The sequence below is a fragment of the Prunus dulcis genome, chromosome 4 (genome assembly GCF_902201215.1).
Source record: "Prunus dulcis chromosome 4, ALMONDv2, whole genome shotgun sequence".
Taxonomy (NCBI): domain Eukaryota; kingdom Viridiplantae; phylum Streptophyta; class Magnoliopsida; order Rosales; family Rosaceae; genus Prunus; species Prunus dulcis.
Window position 1 is genome coordinate 7,861,798 of NC_047653.1, and position 22,202 is coordinate 7,883,999.

The 22,202-nt window shown below is 37.8% G+C and overlaps 3 protein-coding genes across 4 annotated transcripts in view; 2 read left to right on the plus strand and 1 right to left on the minus strand.

Moving 5' to 3' along the window:
• Nucleotides 1-6,905, minus strand: part of LOC117626011 — an 8,513-nt gene extending 1,608 nt beyond the window's left edge. Inside the window, exons 1-8 of one of the 2 annotated variants that reach the window (XM_034357628.1) lie at nucleotides 6,292-6,905; nucleotides 5,924-5,983; nucleotides 5,502-5,750; nucleotides 5,217-5,293; nucleotides 4,434-4,510; nucleotides 3,975-4,107; nucleotides 3,673-3,878; nucleotides 2,254-3,573 (exon numbers count right to left, since the gene is read on the minus strand). In XM_034357628.1, the coding sequence (XP_034213519.1) occupies nucleotides 3,723-3,878; nucleotides 3,975-4,107; nucleotides 4,434-4,510; nucleotides 5,217-5,293; nucleotides 5,502-5,750; nucleotides 5,924-5,983; nucleotides 6,292-6,748 (1,209 nt within the window). In that variant the 5' untranslated portion in view covers nucleotides 6,749-6,905 and the 3' untranslated portion in view covers nucleotides 2,254-3,573; nucleotides 3,673-3,722. Of the gene's footprint in view, nucleotides 1-2,253; nucleotides 3,574-3,672; nucleotides 3,879-3,974; nucleotides 4,108-4,433; nucleotides 4,511-5,216; nucleotides 5,294-5,501; nucleotides 5,751-5,923; nucleotides 5,984-6,291 lie in introns of those variants that run through there. The other variant, XM_034357629.1, reaches the window with a different exon arrangement.
• Nucleotides 6,906-7,749: 844 nt separating this feature from the next.
• Nucleotides 7,750-20,581, plus strand: LOC117624063 (pyruvate kinase, cytosolic isozyme-like). The gene is made up of 10 exons (XM_034355187.1): nucleotides 7,750-8,548; nucleotides 9,215-9,292; nucleotides 9,419-9,679; nucleotides 10,243-10,560; nucleotides 10,767-10,925; nucleotides 11,376-11,511; nucleotides 16,024-16,045; nucleotides 18,556-18,757; nucleotides 19,191-19,652; nucleotides 19,757-20,581. The coding sequence occupies exons 1-10, from the start codon at nucleotides 8,132-8,134 to the stop codon at nucleotides 20,564-20,566; spliced, it is 2,865 nt and encodes a 954-aa protein (XP_034211078.1). The 5' UTR covers nucleotides 7,750-8,131; the 3' UTR covers nucleotides 20,567-20,581.
• LOC117624064 (phosphoglycerate kinase 3, cytosolic) lies at nucleotides 13,420-16,969 on the plus strand. Its single transcript, XM_034355188.1, has 7 exons — nucleotides 13,420-13,643; nucleotides 13,745-13,962; nucleotides 14,617-14,694; nucleotides 14,797-15,057; nucleotides 15,251-15,568; nucleotides 15,654-15,812; nucleotides 16,516-16,969. The coding sequence occupies exons 2-7, from the start codon at nucleotides 13,768-13,770 to the stop codon at nucleotides 16,708-16,710; spliced, it is 1,206 nt and encodes a 401-aa protein (XP_034211079.1). The 5' UTR covers nucleotides 13,420-13,643; nucleotides 13,745-13,767; the 3' UTR covers nucleotides 16,711-16,969.
• Nucleotides 20,582-22,202: the final 1,621 nt, after the last annotated feature.

Here is a 22,202-nt window from a genome sequence, read left to right on the forward strand (position 1 = left end):
TTTTTTCTTGCAGGCCATTTTGCATATAAAGTGATCTCTACTACTGGTGAGGAATAGTATCAACACATATCTTTTTTGTTTGATAGGCATGGGGTTTTTCATTCAAGCGTGAGTCCCCTTGTTTATATTCCTAAAACTCGACAAACGTTCAACTCATCAGCTTTATTTTGAATGTGTATAGGATTTCAGTTTTAAATCATGGACCAAGCTTGTAAGATGAGCTCTTTTGTGGTGAAATGTAGGTTGATATCAGTCAACTACTCTGTTGCTATATGCCTCTTCTAATGTTGACTTGCCCTTCTTCATTCAGAAAGCCTTCACCTTTCCATTGCTGGATTAATCTTGTGCCTTGTACAGAGTAGAACAATACTAACACGTCTCACTTTTCGTCCCGCTTCTTGATCCTTGAATCTCTGAGAATATTTTATGAGGTGATTTCGTGATCCATGTATCACTACGAATTTTTCAACCCCCTCAATGTGAGATTGAGCATCTATCTGAAACCCCACTCCGCTAAAAATGTTTGAAACTAATTGGTGTTTCAATTCAGCTTGAATTTAGAAGGTACTTTACCCTGTACATGTATTCCCCCTCCCCCTCAATACAATCTGCCTCAGATGCATGTTATCAAAATTGTTAAAAGCCTCTTCTAAACAAAGGCTGGTTTCTTTATCAGTTTTGAGTTTTAGGTTCTTTAGATTTTTGCCATTTTAGCCTGGACCTTTCACTGACTGGATTGGTAGGCCACCTGAGCTATGCCTACTGCATCCAAAGGTACACACACAGTAGCTTTAGTTACAGCAAGATGGCAGCTAGCTAACTGATTCTTTTTAAGACTTGAGAGAATCAAAATCTCATTAGTAACAACTTTCTTTTATTTTGTTTATCTATTTTTCATTTCAAATTTTAATATTTTTTTAATAATTAATTAGTTTAAGTAAATTCTCAATGCATATAAAACTCAGTTACTCACATATATAATGTTCATGCACATAAAAATTAAGTAGTATCTTATCTTAAATTGGGTCGTATCATATATTTATCGGATCCGGATCAAAATCTAATTGGTCCTTGACAGGTCTGCCATAAACATGCACCAGCTATTAGGAGGCGCACGGATTCACAAGAATTGAGGCTTAATAGGTTTCCAACAAGGGCAACATGAAGTAAATATTATTTAGTGCTCATGAATAGTACAGATAGCTAGAAGTAGCAGATGTTCAAACATAGACAGGCTGGGAAAGAAGGATCCGGATTCTTTGCTTAAATTTTATCTACTAAAATCTGCTTGACTTTTAATGTGAGGATGCCACCACAATAAAATATAATCCAAGGGCTATAAGAGTCACTTATGCTAGCGTTCATGATAAAATCAAATTGCTCTCGTTTCTTCTTCTACGCTACAAATTAAAGTCGCATACCAGCAAAATGCTTACATTTGATGTGCATTCAAGCATAATATGGATATGTTGCCTAACTTAGAGGATGAATAAGGACTATCTATAAGAGGTTGATGACTAAAACTTATCCCTCATAATCTTCCAATTTTCTAGGGGATTAGGGGAATAAGTCTTAGTCATCAACCTCTTATGAATAGTCCTCATTCATCCTCAAAATTGGACAACAATATCCATATTATGCCTTGATCGCGTCTAGTATGGTCCTCCTTATCAAACAAGCCTAAGAAAAAAAAAAAATACCTTCATCCAAGATTGGAATAAGAGGAGAAAAAGTGATTCCCCCGTTGATTGCTTTGGATTCAAAACACAGATATTCTCTTTCTTGTTTTTAATATGACGAGTGCAAGAAAGGTATTAATTCGGTCTGAAATTAAAAGGAAAACAAATAGAAGACAGGGAGAAGAAAAAAAAAAAAAGGGGCAGCAAATTAAAAATAGCTTCTTTGAATTCTAGACTGAGAAGAGAAAGGTAAACCATGATTTTGTCATGTCCATGCGATTAGAGAAAATTCAAGTGTCGAAGTTGTAAATTTAGGCTTTGTCGGTTCTAATTTATGAAGGAGGAGACATAAAGATGTTAGATTCTGGTTGTTAAAATATTTTATTATGTGTTTTCCTTTCTAATAGTATATGTGTTAATTCTTTTATCCCTTTGATTATAGTTTATTGAGGTGGCATCCCACAGTAAAAGCCAAGCGAATCCTAGAGGAGAAAATCCATGCAGAGGAACCGGATCCTGCAACTCTTTGGAAAGAAAACTAGGGAGACCTTACAATTACCAAGACGCATGCATGTAAGCCTTCAAACTTGTAATTCTTTGGAAATCATGAATGGGTTAATATAACACACTTTTTCTTGTTAATCCCTATGTGTGTTTTCTTAATCAAACGGTTAGGCCAACAGTTGCCCCCTACCCTGCAACTCTTAAGTAGATGTTCAAGATAAAAATTAAAAACAAGAGATCTAAAATGGGAGAGAAAACGATTATGCACTATAGCAGCTCTCAGGAGATACTCTTAGTGGGTGAGGGCAACTTCTCCTTTGCTGCTTGCTTAGCCAAAGAATTTGGCTCTGCTGTGAAGATGGTTGCAACTTCTTTCGACCCCAAAGGTAACAAGGGAGAAATTGACTACCATCGTTATTGCACTTGCTACAAGTCAATTTCCTGACTGAATTCATTTACACCTTAACCGCAGAGTCTTTAATGCAAAAGTATTCAAATGTAACGAGCACTTTGAATGAGTTAAAGGGCAGGGGATGTACGGTGTTGCATGAGGTGGATGTTCATACCATGAGCCAACACCCCCGGCTAACGAATAGACGATTCGATCGCATTGTCTTCAATTTTCCTCATGCAGGTTTCATCTTGATGGAACATAACAAGATCCAAATTAAGTAAGTTTAAATAAAGACTAAAATGCTACATGGATCATAATATGGTAGACTGGTTGACAAGAAGAAGGATGTTGGTAACGTCTCTTTTGACTGATCTATTTTTCAGGTTGCATCAGGATTTGGTCAAGGGGTACTTCACCAGTGCACGTGAAATGCTCACAGGAAGTGGAGAAGTTCATGTGACTCACAAGACCACCCATCCTTTCAGTAAATGGAACATAGTGAAGTTAGCAGAAGAGGTTGGGTTGTTTCTGGTTGAGGAAGCACAATTCACACGAGCAGATTATCCAGGTTATATAAACAAGAAAGGAAGTGGAAGGAAATGCAACCGTACTTTCCGTGTTGGACAGTGTAGCACCTACAAATTTGCCAAGCCACCACTTCAACCGTACTTTCCGTCTTGAGTTCTTGAATTACTTGTGCTCTCTCATCTCTAGGCCTCAGCATGCATATTGTATTCTTGGTGTTTAAATCTTGGTGTGGGGTAACGCAGAAACAAGCCAGCTAGTAAATTGGGTCATTTCTCTCTAAGGAGTTTTCATTTAGCTGAGAATCTTCCTCCTTATAAGATCAACCTACCTGATGGAAGACAACTCTTCTTGTCTGTTGTAGACCCGAATTGTTTATGGGGGATAGCCAAGTGACGGAAGACAATGACTGCAGTGCAGAAACAGGCCTTTCTTACACCAGTTATATTTTGAATCTCTTAGGCTTCCATCCTGCAAGTAAAAAACAGATAAAAGATGTTGATTCAAGGAATCAATACCACAAAACAACTAAACTAAAACAAAACTAAATAGGAGGTGAGCAGAAATTACCTCAAGACACATGTGGGTAAAGAGTCATTATTTTGTAAAGCTACTTCTGTTCACCTATTAGCTAATATTGCTTCCTCAATACTCCTAATTACAACACTAAGACCATTGCCACTTCCTAAAGCTTCAACTGCAGCTCGGTGTGCATTTTTATGCCATTTGAGCAAATTATAAGATTGTAGAAGGGACCATCTTGCTTGGTTTGACATCTCCTCAAGATAACAATGAAAAGAAAAGGTTTGAAAATTTTAGTATTTTTAGTGAAAGAAGATCACAGAACTAAAGAAGGTAAGTTATAGAGATACCTCAGCAACGGACAATGGGGGTTGTAGAAGAACACAGATGCTCCTAAATAGATTTTCATCATTTTCTCCACCCTCTGCCTCACCATAAACAAGAGCTTCAGCAGCAATGCCTGCGAAAAGCACCATGCAGTACCTGAACATTATGTGAAGAAATTAGTAAATATTGGGCATGTGTTATTACTCTTAATTCCACAAGACTTCATCAGAAGAGCTAATTAAAGCTAGAACTTAGGAAACCTGGGATAGTTTGCATAAAATTCAACCTAAAGCAAAGGATAAAACATTTTGCAAAATTCTTCAGCAATCAAAACTACACGTACAGACAGAAATAGATTCCCACATAAGATTAAGACAGAATCTATCTACAGTTCAGTTTCAGCATATTTGCTCAATGAAGGTAGATACATCACCCTATAGAGAGTTTTTGTTCTCTTGCCTGCAATTTCATTTCACACCCACCTGTCAAAAGCAGAGCCATCAAGTCGTCCTTCAGCAAGGTCATTGGCCATTTTCTCATCCCAAAATTGAGTTCCTGCCTGTAATATGGCATAGTAATATGAGCTCTCCATTTGATCCTAAAAGCACTGCATTACCATGAAGCTATATGTATGGAATCAAGGAGTACAAGTCAATTGCTATCATCACTACATATCAATAATGAATGATCATCCTAAAACAAGGTCAAGATTATATTGCAACCCAAAAGAATGAATATGAGACTGCATCTCTCTAAGAGGACAAAGAACCTAAGCACAAGATTAGACATGTACTTGAACCAGAGTGGCATCCTACGCTAATTCTACTTAAGGAAAGTATTCAATGAAGTCAATTAAAGCAACCCTGCGTGGAAAATTATAGATGATAATATGAAAAATGGCAATAGATAGATATATATATATATATATATATATATATATGATTGCTCTGTAAAGATGCTAGATATGACCTACCACCATCCATACAATATAGTAAAGAAAGAGCAAGAATCACATTCAAATCTTAAATCCATCCAATAGTAACTTCACATAGGTTTAGAATCCATTAAAGTTTTAACATATAAGGTTCCAACAAACCAAACCAACATACAGATACACACACACATATATAGACATATTTTATCAACATATCTCCATGAATGGTAATTGCTTGAAACAAATTATGATGACATGAATAAATTGGTCAGTGAACAACAAACAAAACCAAGTGATGCCCATATGAAGCACATAGAAGGCAAGAAATTACCTGCCCTTGAATGCCCATTTGCATTGCAACAACTGGATCTAATATCACCCCACGAATTGGGCAACCCATTAGATAAGCTGCAATTTAAAACCGCAATCAGTTAATAGCACAGGGTTTACACTCTTGCAAGGATGTAGCTTTAGTAGAGTCTAGTGGTTGAAGAAAGAAATGTAGTCCTATAGAAGAATTTAAGGAATGGTTCATGCCCTCGGTCCAAACCACAGCATCGCCCAAATTTGTAACATTCAACTCTAAAATACGGATCAGAAAAAAAAGTGTGTTTACCTATTAGCAGATGCCCTGCTTCATGAATGAGGATCCGACGTCTATTTGGGGGCCAATAACTTGAGATTTGAGCTAAACAACTACCGCCAAGAAAGACAGAATCTGCAAATGCTAGCCCCAATACTGCTGCAAGGTTAGGCCTGAGATCGATGCCTTGAGAAAGAAGAAAAGATATCCCGCCAAGAAAGGCAATCAAAATGGGACCAGAACTTTCAGAAAGGCCCCACTTTTTTGGAGCAAATTTCGTTGCTGGATAAAGTAAGCAAGAAATGGAGTATTAGATAATAAGGAGTCAGGACATGCATTTTGCCTCAGAAAAGAGTAATAGATACAGAACATTTTCCACAAGAGCAGAAAGGTATAAATCTCTAACAATTAGTTATGTACATGAAAAACCATGTCAAAGAAATCGGAATAAACACCTTCTAAACCAGTTGAAGTCTTCAACACTGTTGGTGTAACATCACGCGTTCCCTCCATAACTGCAGGGTTGAAAGAAAAAAAAAAAACACAGAAAACAACATGAGATAATGGCATGAGCCCAAAAGTTCAAATGCATCCAAGAGGGCCTTAAAAATGTGTATATCAGAACTGATCAGACCTAAGATATACCATGCAGGCAGATGGATACATAATTTTTCACTAATAAGACAACCAAAACTACCATCTAACAAAATCAACAAACTTCATGAACAGCCAATTATTGTTGGGCAACAATTAGGATCAAATGGTAAGCAAATTATGCAAATACCCAAGAAATCTTATATCAAAATAAGCAAAGTTGCATTACCAACGTTCCTGAACTTTCCAAAACTGGGCAAGAAACCCTTGTCCTTGAGAAAGCCATAAGCTTTGCCCACCAGCTTCATATTATCAGCATTCAGACACGTGTCCAGGACCTCCCAATCCCTCTCCTGCCCAACAAACCCCAACTCGCCGAGTCGAGGAAGGGTCGGGTCAGCTGGTAAGGACCCATTAACAAACTCAATTGGGTTTTGCTGGGTCTCAATGGATTGCAGGAACCTGAGAGCTCCAGCTAGGTCCTTGCGCTTCACTGCCTCCTCATACTCTTTCCATTCTCGAAGAGCGGATCTTGGGACGGTTTGGCGCCTTGAGGTGTGAAGAAATTTGGCGGGTGGTGGTGCACGTCGGGGTGTTTGGAGGAAAAGAAAGGAAAATTGGGAGGAAAATGGCTGGGGTGAGAGAAAGTGAGGGATGGATTTGAGGTTTGGCGAAGCAAAAGCCATGAGAGGCAGACCGTTGGAGAGCAGTTTGTTTATTAGTTAGGTTTTTTCATTGGCTTTGGAAGTTGGGTACGCAGCAGCTGGTTCATTGGTTCATATCACAACTAATTTGAGCCTAGCTGGTTCATTGGCTATGTCCATTTCACTACAATCAATTTGAGCCTAGCCCTTTTAAACATTAAATCCTAAATCCTAACCCTCGGATCCATAACAATTAAAATAGCAATCATAATCCCCGAGCTTTGGACTTTGAGTTCCATCTTCATATTTCAAATAAGTCTTGAATGCAAGTCTCCAAACTCTAAGCATCAAGCTTCTTACTTCAAATACAAACCTTGAGCTTGGACCTCAATCATGCATCTCAATCTCTGAAGTCTGATCCTAGATTCGAATTCTAAGTAATAGGAATGAGAATAAGATGAAATCAAGTTAGTAACTTAATTGGATTCCATTATTTGTTTACACATACTGGAAACAAAGTTTGGAATGAAATTTGAGATTAGGGTACTATCTTAGTGGTAGTGTAGAATAACCATTTTCCTTATAGGTTATATTAGCCACATGTTTTTTTAAGAACTATATTAGCTACATGTTAATTGTAAATAAGAGAGGGTGTATTTGATACACAAAGTAACATGCAAATGACATGCTGATAAAAGTATCGAATTCATTTACTATATCATACGTATTGGGTATTGAGTTCACCATTCGAGAGACTTAGGTTTTCTAGAAACTAATTTCCTTTTCATTTCTTTTTCGTTCAAAACTAGCTTATTTGAAAAGTAATGTTCACGGCAGTCGGTTTATATGCGGATGAGTGGTTCTAAGCCATTGATGTAGTGAGACATGAACTTGCACCAATGACTAGGAAGTCACCCACATGAGCTAGACGACTGTGTCTGTGTGTGGCAAAATCCTCTTTATATACTTTCACTAATTTACCACAATTTCTTTTTGGAATAAAGTTAAAAAAGAAAGCTTTTAGTACGGATACAACATTAGAAGACGACGAGGAAGGAGGGTAGACTAGGAGAGACTGAAGAGTGCGCATCCAAAAAGTCCAACCAAAGAAGGGCCCATCCATGCTTGTGATGCTGTTGGTGATATTATTGCTGTGATCATAAGCGCAATAGCACACTTCGCCACTTTTTCTCAATCTCAAAAGCATCGAACATCTTGAACCTCTCCTCAACGATAAGAGAAATCCACAACCCCCACACAATACCCAATCAATCCCATTGTTCTTCCCGTCCACATCTCCCCCAATCAAACTCTTCCATTTCTCACTCCTCACATCCACAAAACCAACCACCCATTAACACCCTCTTCTCTCAGTCAACTTCTCTGTTTACCATTGAAATTTGAACACCACGTCCAACAACAACAATGGCTTCTGCCACCACACCCACCACCTTCTCTCTCCTCCAAACCACCACCGCCTCCACCTCCCGCACCCGCTCTTCTCTCACCCATGTCTCCTTACCCTCTTCTCTCAAACCCACCACTCTCCGCCGCCTCGGCTTCTCCGCAGCCGATCCCCTCTTCGCTCTTCAGGTAGCTTCCAAAGTTCGATCCTTTGGCTCCGGCAAAGCGGTTAGAGGCGTTGTGTCAATGGCGAAGAGGAGCGTTGGAGACCTATCAGCAGCTGACTTGAAGGGGAAGAGGGTGTTTGTCAGGGCTGACTTGAATGTGCCTTTGGATGACAGCCAGAACATCACTGATGATACTAGAATTCGCGCTGCTATTCCCACCATTAAGCATTTGATTGAGAAAGGGGCTAAAGTCATTCTTTCCAGTCATTTGGTATGTGGGTTCTTTAAATAATGTGTTTTTGGTTACTGGGTTTCTTTGTTTTCTCTGATTTTGATGATTAGCAGTAGCTATTTATAGTCTCTTTGTCAACCTTGCTGAAATGGGTTTTCTTTGTTATCCTTTCATTGATTTGGAATGAGGCTGAAGTCAATATTTTTTAGACATCTGCTATGTCCATTTTAAAGTATATGAGCTTTGTATCTGTGGCTTTTTTGAGAATTGAATTGGTTGTACGTTATTCTGAGTTTATCATTGTGTTGATTTTGGTTGCAGTGGTTCTTTTAGTTTCTACAGTTCATGCATATTCAAATTTGATATCTTTTCTTTGGACCTGTTACAATGTATGTTTTCTTTCATCACGTTGATTGAGAATATTATCAATCTCTCTAGCCATTTGTCATGTGAATAAATGAAAGATTCGAGTTTTGGAGAATTTAATTGGTCCTATGCACTTGTGAATTTGTCAGTCTCTTTGTTTTAGTTGGGTCTAAAATATATAACTACGATAGCTCTTGCTTTCAATATGTCATAATGTTGATTTGGAAATCTTTTCCTTAAATTGGTTTGACTTCGGTTAGCTGCTACTATGCTAATGTGCTTAAGTAAATTATAGGCTGGTATGTGATACAAGCTGAATCAATGTGCATTTAATTTCAGGGACGACCAAAAGGTGTGACCCCAAAATTTAGCTTGGCACCTCTTGTACCTCGGCTATCTGAACTTCTTGGGATTCAGGTAGACATTTTGATTCAGGAGTAAATTGGGAATAAGAAGACAAATAAAAATGGCAGTGATGATGAGTGGATATTGAAACTGATTTTGAGTACTTCTACTGATATTTCCATAGCATAACTGAAACAGGTTGTGAAGGCTGAGGACTCCATTGGTCCAGAAGTAGAAAAGTTGGTGGCTTCACTTCCTGATGGCAGTGTTCTTCTTCTTGAAAATGTGAGGTTTTACAAGGAGGAAGAGAAGAATGATCCTGAGCATGCAAAGAAGCTTGCCTCCTTAGCAGATCTTTATGTCAATGATGCATTCGGTACTGCCCATAGAGCTCACGCCTCAACTGAGGGGGTCACAAAATTCTTGAGGCCATCTGTAGCTGGTTTCCTTTTGCAGAAGGTGAGGGTTCCCATTTTCATTTCTGCTGTAGCAGTAACCTTCAGTTATTCTGCAGTGCTTTTTTTTAATCCTTAAAGGAATACTTATTTCATAGTTTGAAGCCTTTGATTATAAGTTATAACCTATTCCAGCTAATGTTGTATTTAGATTCAAGTGTGCAACTCAAGTTGGCATGGGTAATTGGACTGTATTGCCATTCCTGCAGATGTTTTGCACAGTAGTAATTGCTAAGATATCTCTGTTTAAAATGATTTTCAATTTGTATTTACTTTTAAAAGATTATGAAAGTATATAATTTTATTCAAAATCATCAAGCATAGGTCAGTGATTCGTGTATCTCTCCAAATGATACTATTGTTCCGTACCATTATGATACTATCTCTCCCAATGATACTATTGTTCCGTACCATAATGAAAAAATCGATCTACTTTCATTTGGTATTTTGGCTTAAATTCGTTAACTCCTCGATACTCAATTAAATCCTCTTTTTTGAGGGTTGAATGCAACCCTGCGGTGCGAATTTCTAATTTAAGTTTTATTCACTCTTATTTATTCTTCTTAGGAACTCGACTATCTTGTTGGGGCAGTATCAAGTCCAAAAAGACCATTTGCAGCCATTGTTGGTGGTTCAAAGGTCTCATCCAAGATTGGGGTGATTGAGTCACTTTTAGAGAAGGTTGATATCTTACTTCTTGGTGGCGGAATGATTTTCACATTTTACAAGGCACAGGGTCTCTCAGTCGGTTCGTCTCTGGTAGAAGAAGACAAACTAGAACTTGCTACATCACTGATTGCAAAGGCCAAGGCAAAAGGAGTGTCTCTTTTGTTACCCACTGATGTCGTAATTGCAGACAAGTTTGCTCCTGATGCAAACAGCAAGGTTTACTTTCTTGGCTGACCTTTAACAATTTTATTCTTCAGATTCACAACATAACATTCAATGCTCTATCTCCCTGCTGGAAGCTAGTTGATTTATGTCGACTTTAATCCAAATGATGCCACCAATAATAGTAATGTGTTGATATTTTATTAACTTTGATCAGCACTTCATGGGAAAGGAATGAAGAATTGGTTTTGTCCTTGCAGATTGTTCCAGCTTCAAGCATCCCTGATGGGTGGATGGGATTGGATATTGGTCCAGACTCTATTAAGACATTCAATGAGGCACTGGATACCACTCAAACCATCATCTGGAACGGACCAATGGGAGTATTTGAGTTTGACAAGTTTGCAGAAGGAACAGAGGTATGCAAGGGTCTTTTTGCTGGTGTTCACTTTTGTTCATAAACCTGCTTAGAATTGATGTCTGCAATTCCTATATCTGTTCTTCTTACTAATGCATACGGTGTGGATCAGGCATATCTTGTATGGAAGTAAATCCTTTAGAGACGAGATAGATTGTTCTTGTATTCATTTGTGTACAATCTAACTTAAGTCTGGGCTGCCCTAGTTCCCTGATTAACCTACTTTTTTGCTTTTATGTACACAATGAACTGTACATTGGAAATGAAAGGATTAAGTTTAATTTCTTGAAGTGTTCCATACCAGTTAGCACCATTCACCTAAGTTGGTTTGATGTATTTGACCATGTAGTAGAGTTGTGCAAGGGAAGCCTTTTGCTTCTTGCTTGTTATAATTACTCTATTTGGAATATGGATATGTGGATGGTAATTAAGTTATACCTCTTGCTTGCAGTCTGTTGCAAAGAAGCTTGCAGAACTTAGTGGGAAAGGAGTGACAACAATCATCGGAGGTGGAGATTCTGTTGCTGCAGTGGAGAAAGTAGGAGTTGCTAATGTGATGAGCCACATATCGACTGGTGGTGGTGCTAGTTTGGAGTTGTTGGAAGGTAAACAACTTCCTGGTGTACTCGCTCTCGACGAAGCCACACCAGTTCCCGTGTAAGAACACATTTTTTTCTCTGTATTCTTCACCTGCCCACCGTGTCGGTGTTTCATTTGAGTCTGTAAGCGAGAGATGACATGTTGTAGGAAGATACGAGTTCTTGTTGTAAATGTTCAATGTTACCTTTGATATAAGGTCCCAATGTCTCTGTATTCCTTGCATCCAACAAAAAGATTTCCATAAGAGATTGTGGGGAGGGATAAAGACAGCCATTCAAGCAATCTAATAAGTTGGTTCTTTGCCATCATCTTTGTACACTGTGTCAAGGTTCTTGTCTGAATTTGGGCTATACTACTATAATCTTATTCCTAATTACAATCTGTCCCAATGTCTCACATCTCGCATTTTTCCCATAAAATTCAATCTGCCTAGAGAAAAATGCTTTGACTTCTGTTGAACACAGAAAAATGCTAGGGACAATTTGCGTGGACGATTTCCCGCTGTTTATACCGGTGGATGCATTGTGAATCTCACTTACATCAACCTACCAAATTCTACGTTATGTTTTCATATTAAATTACTGGTCTGCATTGGTGAAGATCGATTGCTTTTATGCAAAGGACATGCATTAGAAACACCACATGACTCTTTACCACATATGAATAACATCACTTGGTGACGACAACGTCCATGCACCATACGTTTTCGAAAATTAAATATTAAGGGAAGAAGGAAAAAAAAAAAAAAAAAACTGACAGAGCAATCCATGCAGGATGATGAACCATGACTCCATTGTCTCCGCACCCGTGTCAGGCTGTCAGCCCATCCCCATCTCAAGTCACGGTCGATCGACAAAAGTCGAACCCCAAAAACAAAAGCTTCTTAGATTATTATTATTTGCAAACAACCCCTTTTTATTTATTTGGCCTACAAAAAGTTACCGGCCAACAAAAAGAATAATTCATTTTTTTTTAATCAAATAGAATAATTCATTCTTTGATGCTCAATCAAATAGTTATTTCTGATCATAAACCATAAATCATTTTATCATAGTTTTTTTTTTTGGACTCAATTTTTATCATAGATAACTGGTTCATAGGACATAATTTGGTTTAGGTTCCATTAGGGCAAAAAAAAACCTAAGAAGTATTTCGGGACATATGCAAAAAAAACCTAAGTAGTCTCACATTCCTAACAAGGGTTTGGTTAATTCAGCTTCCTTAAATCGAAAGAAAAAACCAAAATGCAATGTACATTTAAACTATTCTATTATTCTATCGGCAAAAAACTTTACATTTTTTTTCCCTTTGTTGTGATTTGTGGACCACAATATCCCTCATGAGATGATTGAGGGGTATTTTGATGCACACTTACATCATATGGTATTTTATTACCATTATATACTAAATGAAAAGTTTGCAAACAAAAAATGAACACTATAGATAAATGTGAAACGCAATCTCACCTTACATCTTATGCTTTGTAATAAAGAAACTTACGGGCTAATATTTTAATACAATTGAAGATTGAGTCTCAAAACAAAGGATTACTAAGAAAAAAGAAAGTCTTAAATATATATATATGTATATTTTTATACAAGTGATATTCTATTTAATCTAATCTAAAGTATGAAAAGAGGGATTCAAACTCGGATAAAGATTGAGAAACACATCCGTTTTACCCAACTTAAATAAGCCCATATTTGCAAAGAAAGTCTTAAATCAAAAGAGCCCAAATGGAAATAGTCCACCAAGAAAATGAAAACCTAATTAGCTTATAAAAGAGAGGAAAAATAAAAAAGAGCCTAATGAGAATCCTAAGAATATGCCAAAACATTTTAGGTGAAAAATTAAAAATGAAGACACCACAAAAATCATTTACTGCCAGCCCAAGGTTTCTCCAAGGCCAGACCCACAGAAAGAAGAGTCGAGAATCCTCAAGCTCTTCGTGTTGCCCAAGAATAACAATAACTAGGTGCTCCCAAGAAAACTCGCACGTGCCGTACATACCACGCACCTACCTCTATAAAATCACCTTCTCGAACTCCTCAGTCTTCTTGTCTTTGTTCTTCGGTCTCTCACTCGATAACCCACCACATTTTTTCTGATCTTTGTCACTGTAAGCTCTCAAAATCCAAACTTTCACGCATCTTTGTTTGTATTTAACAAATCCTTCATCTGGGTTCTAATATTTTTATACTATTTTTCGTTTTGTTGAAGGTACTTTTTTCTCTGTGACTGTGATGGCGACCAAGAGGAGCGTGAGTACTTTGAAGGAGGCTGAGTTGAAGGGGAAGAGAGTGTTTGTGAGGGTTGATCTGAATGTTCCTTTGGATGACAACTCCAAAATCACTGATGATACTAGAGTCCGTGCTGCTGTGCCCACCATCAAGTACTTGCAGGGCCATGGTGCCAAAGTCATCCTCGCTTCTCACTTGGTAAGCCACGCCTCCCATCAATCCACTCTTTCTCTTACTTGTGTTATATAGCATCTGGGTTCATTTTTCCTGTGACCAAATATTTATGATTGTTTTGGTTTGTAAGATTTGTGTGTGATAATTTATTTATTTATTTTTTTTTTTTTTGTTGTTGAAGTTTTTTTCTTTTTCCTATTTGATTTATGCTGAAAACCCCCTGTTTAGATCCCCTTGCATGGTAAACTCAGATCTTATCAGTTTGATTGATGTGGGTTGTGATGGATTTGCTGCTTGATGTATGTAGATAATTTTTAAGATCTCTGTTATGTGCTTAACTTTGTGCCCAGTATTGGACTTTCTAATAACTTTTAGTTATACTTTAATTTATTCATTGATTTGTATTTTTGCGTTTTTAATTTTCCTTAGATCAAAAGCTCGTCTTTCAGTAAAGTTGATGAGTCTTAGGATCTTGTCTGTTAATTCATCTGCTCATAGTTTCCTAGCAGAGATTTCTTTTTCTTTCAGTCATTTTCTTCCTATCAGTTAATTGACCCCTAGGATTGAAAAGGTGTCAATGGTTTTGCAGTTTTTGTTTGCCTTTTTATTTGCCAAACTAATTTGAGGTAACCTTCGAAAGTTACTTACGAAAACGTTCTTTGAATTTTTGTTTTTCAGGGACGTCCCAAGGGAGTCACTCCCAAGTACAGTTTGAAGCCTCTTGTGCCGAGGCTGTCTGAGCTCCTTGGAGTCGAGGTTTGTATTTTATTAACAAAACAGTTTTGCTCCTAGGAAATTTCATGGGAAGTTCTATTTGCTCATCTTTTTTATTTTCTATTTTCCTCTGTTACTTTACAGGTTAAGATTGCCAATGACTGTATAGGCGAGGAAGTTGAAAAATTGGTTGCTCAACTTCCAGAGGGAGGAGTTTTGCTCCTTGAGAATGTTAGGTTCCACAAGGAGGAAGAGAAGAATGACCCTGAATTTTCCAAGAAGCTTGCTTCACTTGCAGATGTTTATGTGAATGATGCTTTTGGTAGTGCTCATAGGGCTCATGCATCAACTGAGGGAGTGGCCAAGTTCTTAAAGCCTTCCGTTGCTGGATTCCTTATGCAGAAGGTATGTCGGTTGTAACTGACAATTGTACCTAGTTAAATTTCAAATTCTTCACTGCCCTGCTTTTCATTGAAGTGATTCCCACTAAGAATATGGTGGTCACAAAATGTTTCACATCTGGACCCTTGAAATTGTTGAGGGAGGAACAGTTTTCTTGTCATGATAAGCACATCTTTTATTTTTGTGTTGATCTCAGGAACTCGATTATCTTGTCGGTGCTGTGGGAAATCCTAAAAGGCCATTTGCTGCTATTGTTGGTGGTTCAAAGGTGTCATCCAAGATTGGAGTGATAGAATCCTTGTTGGAGAAGGTTAACATTCTCTTGCTAGGTGGAGGAATGATCTTTACTTTCTACAAGGCCCAAGGTTATTCAGTTGGATCATCCCTTGTGGAGGAAGACAAGCTTGATCTTGCAAAATCACTTCTTGAGAAGGCCAAGGCTAAGGGGGTTTCTATTCTACTCCCAACTGATGTAGTCATTGCTGACAAGTTTGCTGCTGATGCGGACAGCAAGGTCAGTGGTTACTTTCTGTTTGTTTAGTAATCCTGTTGGAAATGGTGAAATTCTCGAGGTCTCAGAAAATTATATTTGCCTGCAGGTTGTGCCAGCGTCTGCTATTCCAGATGGTTGGATGGGATTGGATATTGGACCAGACTCAATCAAAACTTTCAGTGAAGCTCTGGTTACCACTCAAACCATTATTTGGAATGGACCTATGGGTGTTTTTGAGTTTGAAAAGTTTGCTGCTGGGACTGAGGTACTTAATAAACTATATTTCTGCTGAATTATCAAGCATCTATTACCTATTAACCTAATTCATAGAAGACTATACTTTGTTCAGCCCTATTCGTTGATTTGAATTAGATTATTTGTCTTCTTTTTTGCCCATTTGTGGTACATGAGCATCATTGACCAACTCATTATCAATTTCGACTCATTTCAATATGAACTGAACAACAATTAAACAGATTCTATTTTTTGTGAAAAGAAGTACAAATAGCAGAATTTAATTCCCAACGGCGATCCCTGTTCTTTTCTTTTTCGTTTAAAAGAATACCACGATTCCGTATATTATTCACCGTGTATATTTTTTAATTGTTTAATTCGCGAGGAGCACGTGTTGCCCAGGGCATTAGGGGCATGATGACTTGACGTCATCCTCACCTTCCTCCGGCTTATCACCGGCAGTCTGCTGAGACTGGGTTTTGTGTCAACTTAGATCTGTGTGTAACTGTTTTTCCATCCAATTGGTTTCTTTCAAGTCACTCTTGAGAAGATTTTTATGATAAATGCTGAAAGCCCTGTGATATTTCATTAAAAAATGTTGTTCCTTCTGGGTCATATAATAAATTGCAGATTCTTAGTCTTTTTTCTAAAGTAATCTTTTGGATACTATGCAATTACCCTCTCCAAAGTAATTGCTTCTACTGCCACTAATCTAATTCTTTTCTTGTTAACAGGCAATAGCTAAGAAGCTTGCAGAGCTCAGCGACAAGGGGGTGACAACAATCATTGGAGGTGGTGACTCAGTTGCAGCTGTTGAGAAGGCTGGGCTTGCTGAGAAGATGAGCCACATCTCGACTGGAGGTGGTGCAAGCTTAGAGCTTCTCGAAGGGAAATCACTCCCCGGAGTCCTCGCACTTGACGATGCTTGAGCTGAATTTTTTCTCAGTTTTCGTGCATTTTGTCGTTGTTAGATGGGTTGGTTTTTCAACCAGAATGGTTCAAGTGTATCAGAGCTGATCATGTAGAGGCTATATAGGGTGGAGATTTGAATAAGTGCTCTCTTGAGGTTTAACCATTTTAATGTGCATTGCTTGCTTTGGATATATTTTTGGAACAAATGTTAATGATCCCAGAGTGCTTTTCTGAGCTCAATATCAGTTTGGTATGGAATGTGATGTTTTTGGAATACATGAATATTGTTGATCCTTATAAAATGACGTGGAATGGATATTATCATGATGTGTAATGGGCTGCACAATCTTGATATTGTAGGACGTGGGTTTGGGACAACTATTTGGAGCGGTCCATCTTGAGATGGTGAATGGGCCTGATATTTCGTTCTCCTATTAAACTGAATTGAATTGACTGAAAAATAACATGATTTCTTGACCTAAATTAAAATTGAGAAATAAATGAAAATTTTTTGTTCTCTTCATTATTTAAAGATAATTTCCATTTTCAAGTGTTCAACTTGATCCACCTAGATACGAAAAATTCATTTATAAATGCGTATAATGGGGAGGAGTGAGACTTTTTTGAGTGTCACTAATAGTTTCTTAATAGGCATTATTGTGTGGTGCCACTTTGGTTGGGAAAAAGAAGTTGGGATACAAATTTGAAGTACTGTGACACATACGGCATCTTTATAGAATAAAAAGATCACTGAGATCGATTCATTCTATGGTGAGGATGTAATATATGGACCATAGATGTGGACCTTCATATTAGCCACAAGATTCATCTGAATAGTAATTTCACTTAAGTTTAATGAAATGATCATGTGGCTAATATGAAGCTCCACATGAAAGGTTCATATATGACACCCTCATTATATAATTTTGCCATTGATATGAGATAACATAAACTCTGAACGGGTCATCCTCTGTAAAAGGTAGTTATCCTCTCACTCAGGTTCGATTCTTTGTCTAGTGGTATTTTTCTTTCCAATGTTCGAAAACATCCCAAGTCCAAGTCTGAATCCTCCTCCCTCAATTATAAACAAAAAAAATAAATAGCAAATGTGGTTTAAATCAATAAATATTTTTCTAACTCAAGTTTAAAAGATGAAAATTTTATTTCTTCACTTGTCAATTACTTACGACCACAATTATATGTTGTGGTTTATTATCATTAAAGGAATTGATAAATGGCCAAATTAATTTGAGGTGCATAACTCTTCCCAATACGTTTACCTTGGGAAATAAGCGATGCAATGACAATAGGAAAGAATCTAACACCGCTGTAATAATCTTTGGGTTCAATCCCTACTAGGTTTAGGGTTCTTCTTATTTATTATTACTTTTTTGGTAATCAAAGTTGATTTATTACTTTTTTTGAAAATAAAGTTGATTTATTATTTGAAAAGCGTAAAGATGGTTTGAATCCAAGGTATCCCCTCGTGCAAGAATACATATTTACCGTGTCTGTAAAATTGGACTTTGTGTGCTAGGAAAACAAAGATCAGCAAGAAAAGGAAAGTCCTTTGGTCCAAAGCAATAATAAATAGACAGAAAATAAAATAAAATCTTAAGTTTTCTTGCTCGCTTGGGAATACTAAGGAATATGCCAAGGCAGTAGTAGGAAAAGAGACCTATAAATATGTCATGTTTCAACACTTTGTCAATCCATCAATTAAGCCACAACTCAAAACAGAACCTCCCGCCCAAGAAACCCTTTTCTCTCATAAACCCTACACATAAACCCTTTGCTTTCTTTGCCTTTCTTTGCCTTTCTTTGCCAATGGAGAAGATACTTGAATTTGTTGGGGATAGAAGGCCCAAGACTAAGATTGTGTGCACGTTGGGACCATCATCGCGGTCTGTGGAGATGTTGGAGAAGCTTCTGAGGGCCGGCATGAATGTTGCTCGCTTCAACTTCTCACATGGAACTCATGCTTACCACCAAGAAACTCTTGACAATCTCAGGATTGCCATGAACAACACTGGCATTCTCTGTGCTGTCATGTTGGACACTAAGGTAAAATTCACTATATGGTTTTGTGTATATTTACAGTCTTTTATTTTGCTCTAGCTTTCTATAAAGTAAATCCGAAAATTATGTAAATCTGTTTTCCAAATTCAATCAAGTGTCCAGCTTTCAATTCCTTAAAAAAATTCATAGATCTTGGTTTTTATTGTGCGTCATTAGAATTTGTTCTCAATGCTATGAACTTTATTAACCCTTCTAAAATAATTGACACTTGTGTAAGAATGAGGATTCAAAGAGTTCATCTTCATATTTGGTCCTGTACTTAATTGATAAATTTGAGTTTGGGTAAATTTTCTACATGGTAGTACGAGAAACAGCTTGTTGATTTTTTTTTTATTTTTTTTAAATTTTTATAAAATTCTTCCTTTTGTGTTTATTATGAACGATAATTGGCTAATAATGATGCTTTCTTTTGTTACAGGGTCCAGAAATTCGAACAGGGTTGCTGAAAGATGGGCAATCCATAGATCTTAAACAGGGTCAAGAGATCACCATCACCACTGACTATACAATTCTTGGTGATGAGAACATGATCTCTATGAGCTACAAAAGGTTGGCTGAGGATGTGAAACCCCAAACTGATATCTTGTGTGCTGATGGGAAAATTACTTTAAGGGTTCTGGCTTGTGACAAGGAGCTCGGTTTGGTACATTGTCGCTGTGAGAACTCTGCAGAGTTGGGTGAGAAGAAGAATGTCAATCTCCCTGGAGTAGTTGTTGATCTGCCAACTCTAACAGAGAAGGACAAAGTTGATATCTTAGAGTGGGGAGTTCCGAATAAGATTGACATGATCGCGCTCTCTTTCGTGCGCAAAGGTTCAGACCTTGTTGAGGTCCGAAAAGTGTTGGGGGAGCATGCAAAGAATATAATGCTTATGTCCAAGGTATGTAGTTGGAAATTAGTTTTTGATCAGTAATATGATTGATACAACATGTCAATAACTTTATACTGATTATTCTTGTTCTTTTGTGTTTTGTTCTTCCAAAGGTTGAGAATCAAGAAGGGGTTGCAAATTTCGATGAAATTCTTGCAAACTCGGATGCATTTATGGTGGCAAGGGGTGACCTTGGAATGGAAATTCCAATTGAGAAGATATTCTTAGCTCAGAAGTTGATGATAGAGAAGGCCAACAGACAAGGAAAGCCGGTGGTGACTGCTACTCAGATGTTGGAGTCCATGGTCAAATCTCCTCGTCCCACCCGAGCTGAAGCCACTGATGTTGCCAATGCAGTCCTTGATGGAACCGACTGCGTGATGCTCAGCGGAGAAACTGCAGCCGGAGCCTATCCTGAAATTACAGTTCAAACCATGGCCAAAATCTGTGTTTCTGCAGAGGATTCCATAAACTATGGGGAGCTCTTCAAGAGAAAGATGGATGCTGCACGAATGCCTATGACCCCATTAGAGAGCTTGGCCTCCTCAGCAGTGCAGACGGCAAATTGCACCAAGGCTGCTTTGATTTTAGTCCTCACCAGAGGAGGAAGCACAGCGAAGCTTGTGGCTAAATACAGGCCAAGCATGCCAATTTTGTCTGTGGTGGTGCCTGAGATAACAACAGACACTTTTGAGTGGTCATGCAGTGATGCAGCTCCAGCAAGGCATAGCCTCATCTACAGGGGTGTTCTGCCTCTTCTCAGCTCTGGTTCCATAAGAGCTTCTCATGCTGAGTCCACAGAAGAGAGCATACAGTCTGCCATTCAATATGCAAAGGAAAAGGGTCTCTGCAAGCCTGGAGATTCGGTTGTGGTTCTGCACCGTGTTAACACTGACATGATCAAGATTTTGACTGTGATGTGAGGATTCTTAGGAAAATTTAGGTCGACATTTACCTTTGATTTGCAGCATCCAGTTTAGGTTTCACCTTTTGTTTTAGAGTTTAATTTTGAGGTCAGAACAAAAATAATATGAGGATGAACTCATCTATTTTTGGCGGCATTGAAATTTTAAATTTTGTTCACATTTTATTCATGCCTCTCTCTCTCTCTCTCTCTCTCTCTCTCTCTCTCTCTCTCTCTCTCTCTCTCTCTCTCTCTCTCATATACTGCTAATTTAAAAATGCCAATGATCTTTGACACTACTGACACTTCTTATAAAGGTTGAGATTAAGCTAAAGATTTTCCCTTTAAAAGTATAAACCAACCTCATTGCCATAAAATGGTGATTGACGTACTGTAAAATTTATGATATAAACAGATAGTGACAGTTTACTGCACAAACTAAGCCTTTGAACTTGAACAAAACTGTCCTCTTGAAATTGCTCATTGGCAATGAACTTTCATTAAGCTCCTTTGTGATATGCGCTGGTTGCTGATTATGTAGAACTTGAACAAAAGGTTGGGAGACTTTAGGCCATCTCCAAGTGAGGGCTATATTTGAAAATTGAAAAAAATACATCTCCCGACGAAATTTGCCTATCTTTTTGACAATTAAATATTATGTATATATTATTCAATGCCCAAATTGATTTTGAAGCCCAATGGGCTTCCACTTGACCAAACTTTCATTTATTAAGTGTGGGACTTCCAGACTTATAAAGATCTCACTCTTTCTTCTTTCTACTAATGTGGGACAAATGTACTTGAATTTCATTCAAACTTCCAACATATTTAAAGTCCTTCAAGATCTCCGTGATTCATCTGTAAATTCCGTTTAAGGTCTTGCATCTATCAACCATGATATTATTTGGCTTCTTATAGCTGATGTTTACTATTCTTTGAAGAAAAAAGACATACCTTCACCCCCATAAGAGTCTCATGCTGAGTCCACATAAGAGATCATACGGTTTTCCATTGAATGTGCAAAGTCCCTTTACTTTAAGCATTATTAATTAATGTGGTATCTATTAACGATTATTAATTATGTTGATACCGTGACTAACCGAGCAACTAGCTAAGCTAGTCCACATAAGAGATCATAAGGTTTTCCATTGAATGTGCAAAGTCCATTTACTTTAAGCATTATTAATTAATGTGGTATCTATTAACGATTATTAATTATATTGATACCGTGACTAACTGAGCAACTAGCTAAGCTAGATCAGCCACGTGTCATGCTTTGAGAGGTCATCACCTTATCCAAAGAAGCCGTACCACAAGTCACAACTCTAAGTAAGGCAAGGAGTCTCACATTGGAAGACTACAAGAGGTGGAGACTCCCCTTCACCTATAAAATAAGACTACTCTCCACTTAGAAAAGGGTCCTGAGTCTTGAATCTTGACCCTTAGGCTTGGATCTTGGATCTTGAACCTTAGGCCTTGGGCTTTCTTCCCTTTATCTTTGGGTCTTCTCTTTGTACAAATGTAAACAAACATTATCATAATGAGAACATTCTTCTCAATGGACGCAGCTCATCATTCGGGTGAACCACGTATACATTATCTTTTGCAAGCTTATTTATTTTACTTATGCTGAATGTCACATGCCGAAGACAGTC

Bases quoted from the DNA above. Each gene is read 5' to 3' on its own strand.
- LOC117624064 (XM_034355188.1), top strand. From the start codon at position 13,768: ATGGCGACCAAGAGGAGCGTGAGTACTTTGAAGGAGGCTGAGTTGAAG. The intron at 15,569-15,653 runs GTCAGTGGTTAC...ATTTGCCTGCAG, and splicing joins CTGCTGATGCGGACAGCAAG to GTTGTGCCAGCGTCTGCTAT. The intron at 15,813-16,515 runs GTACTTAATAAA...TCTTGTTAACAG, and splicing joins AGTTTGCTGCTGGGACTGAG to GCAATAGCTAAGAAGCTTGC.
- LOC117624063 (XM_034355187.1), top strand. From the start codon at position 8,132: ATGGCTTCTGCCACCACACCCACCACCTTCTCTCTCCTCCAAACCACC. The intron at 9,680-10,242 runs GTGAGGGTTCCC...TATTCTTCTTAG, and splicing joins CTGGTTTCCTTTTGCAGAAG to GAACTCGACTATCTTGTTGG. The intron at 18,758-19,190 runs GTAAAATTCACT...CTTTTGTTACAG, and splicing joins CTGTCATGTTGGACACTAAG to GGTCCAGAAATTCGAACAGG.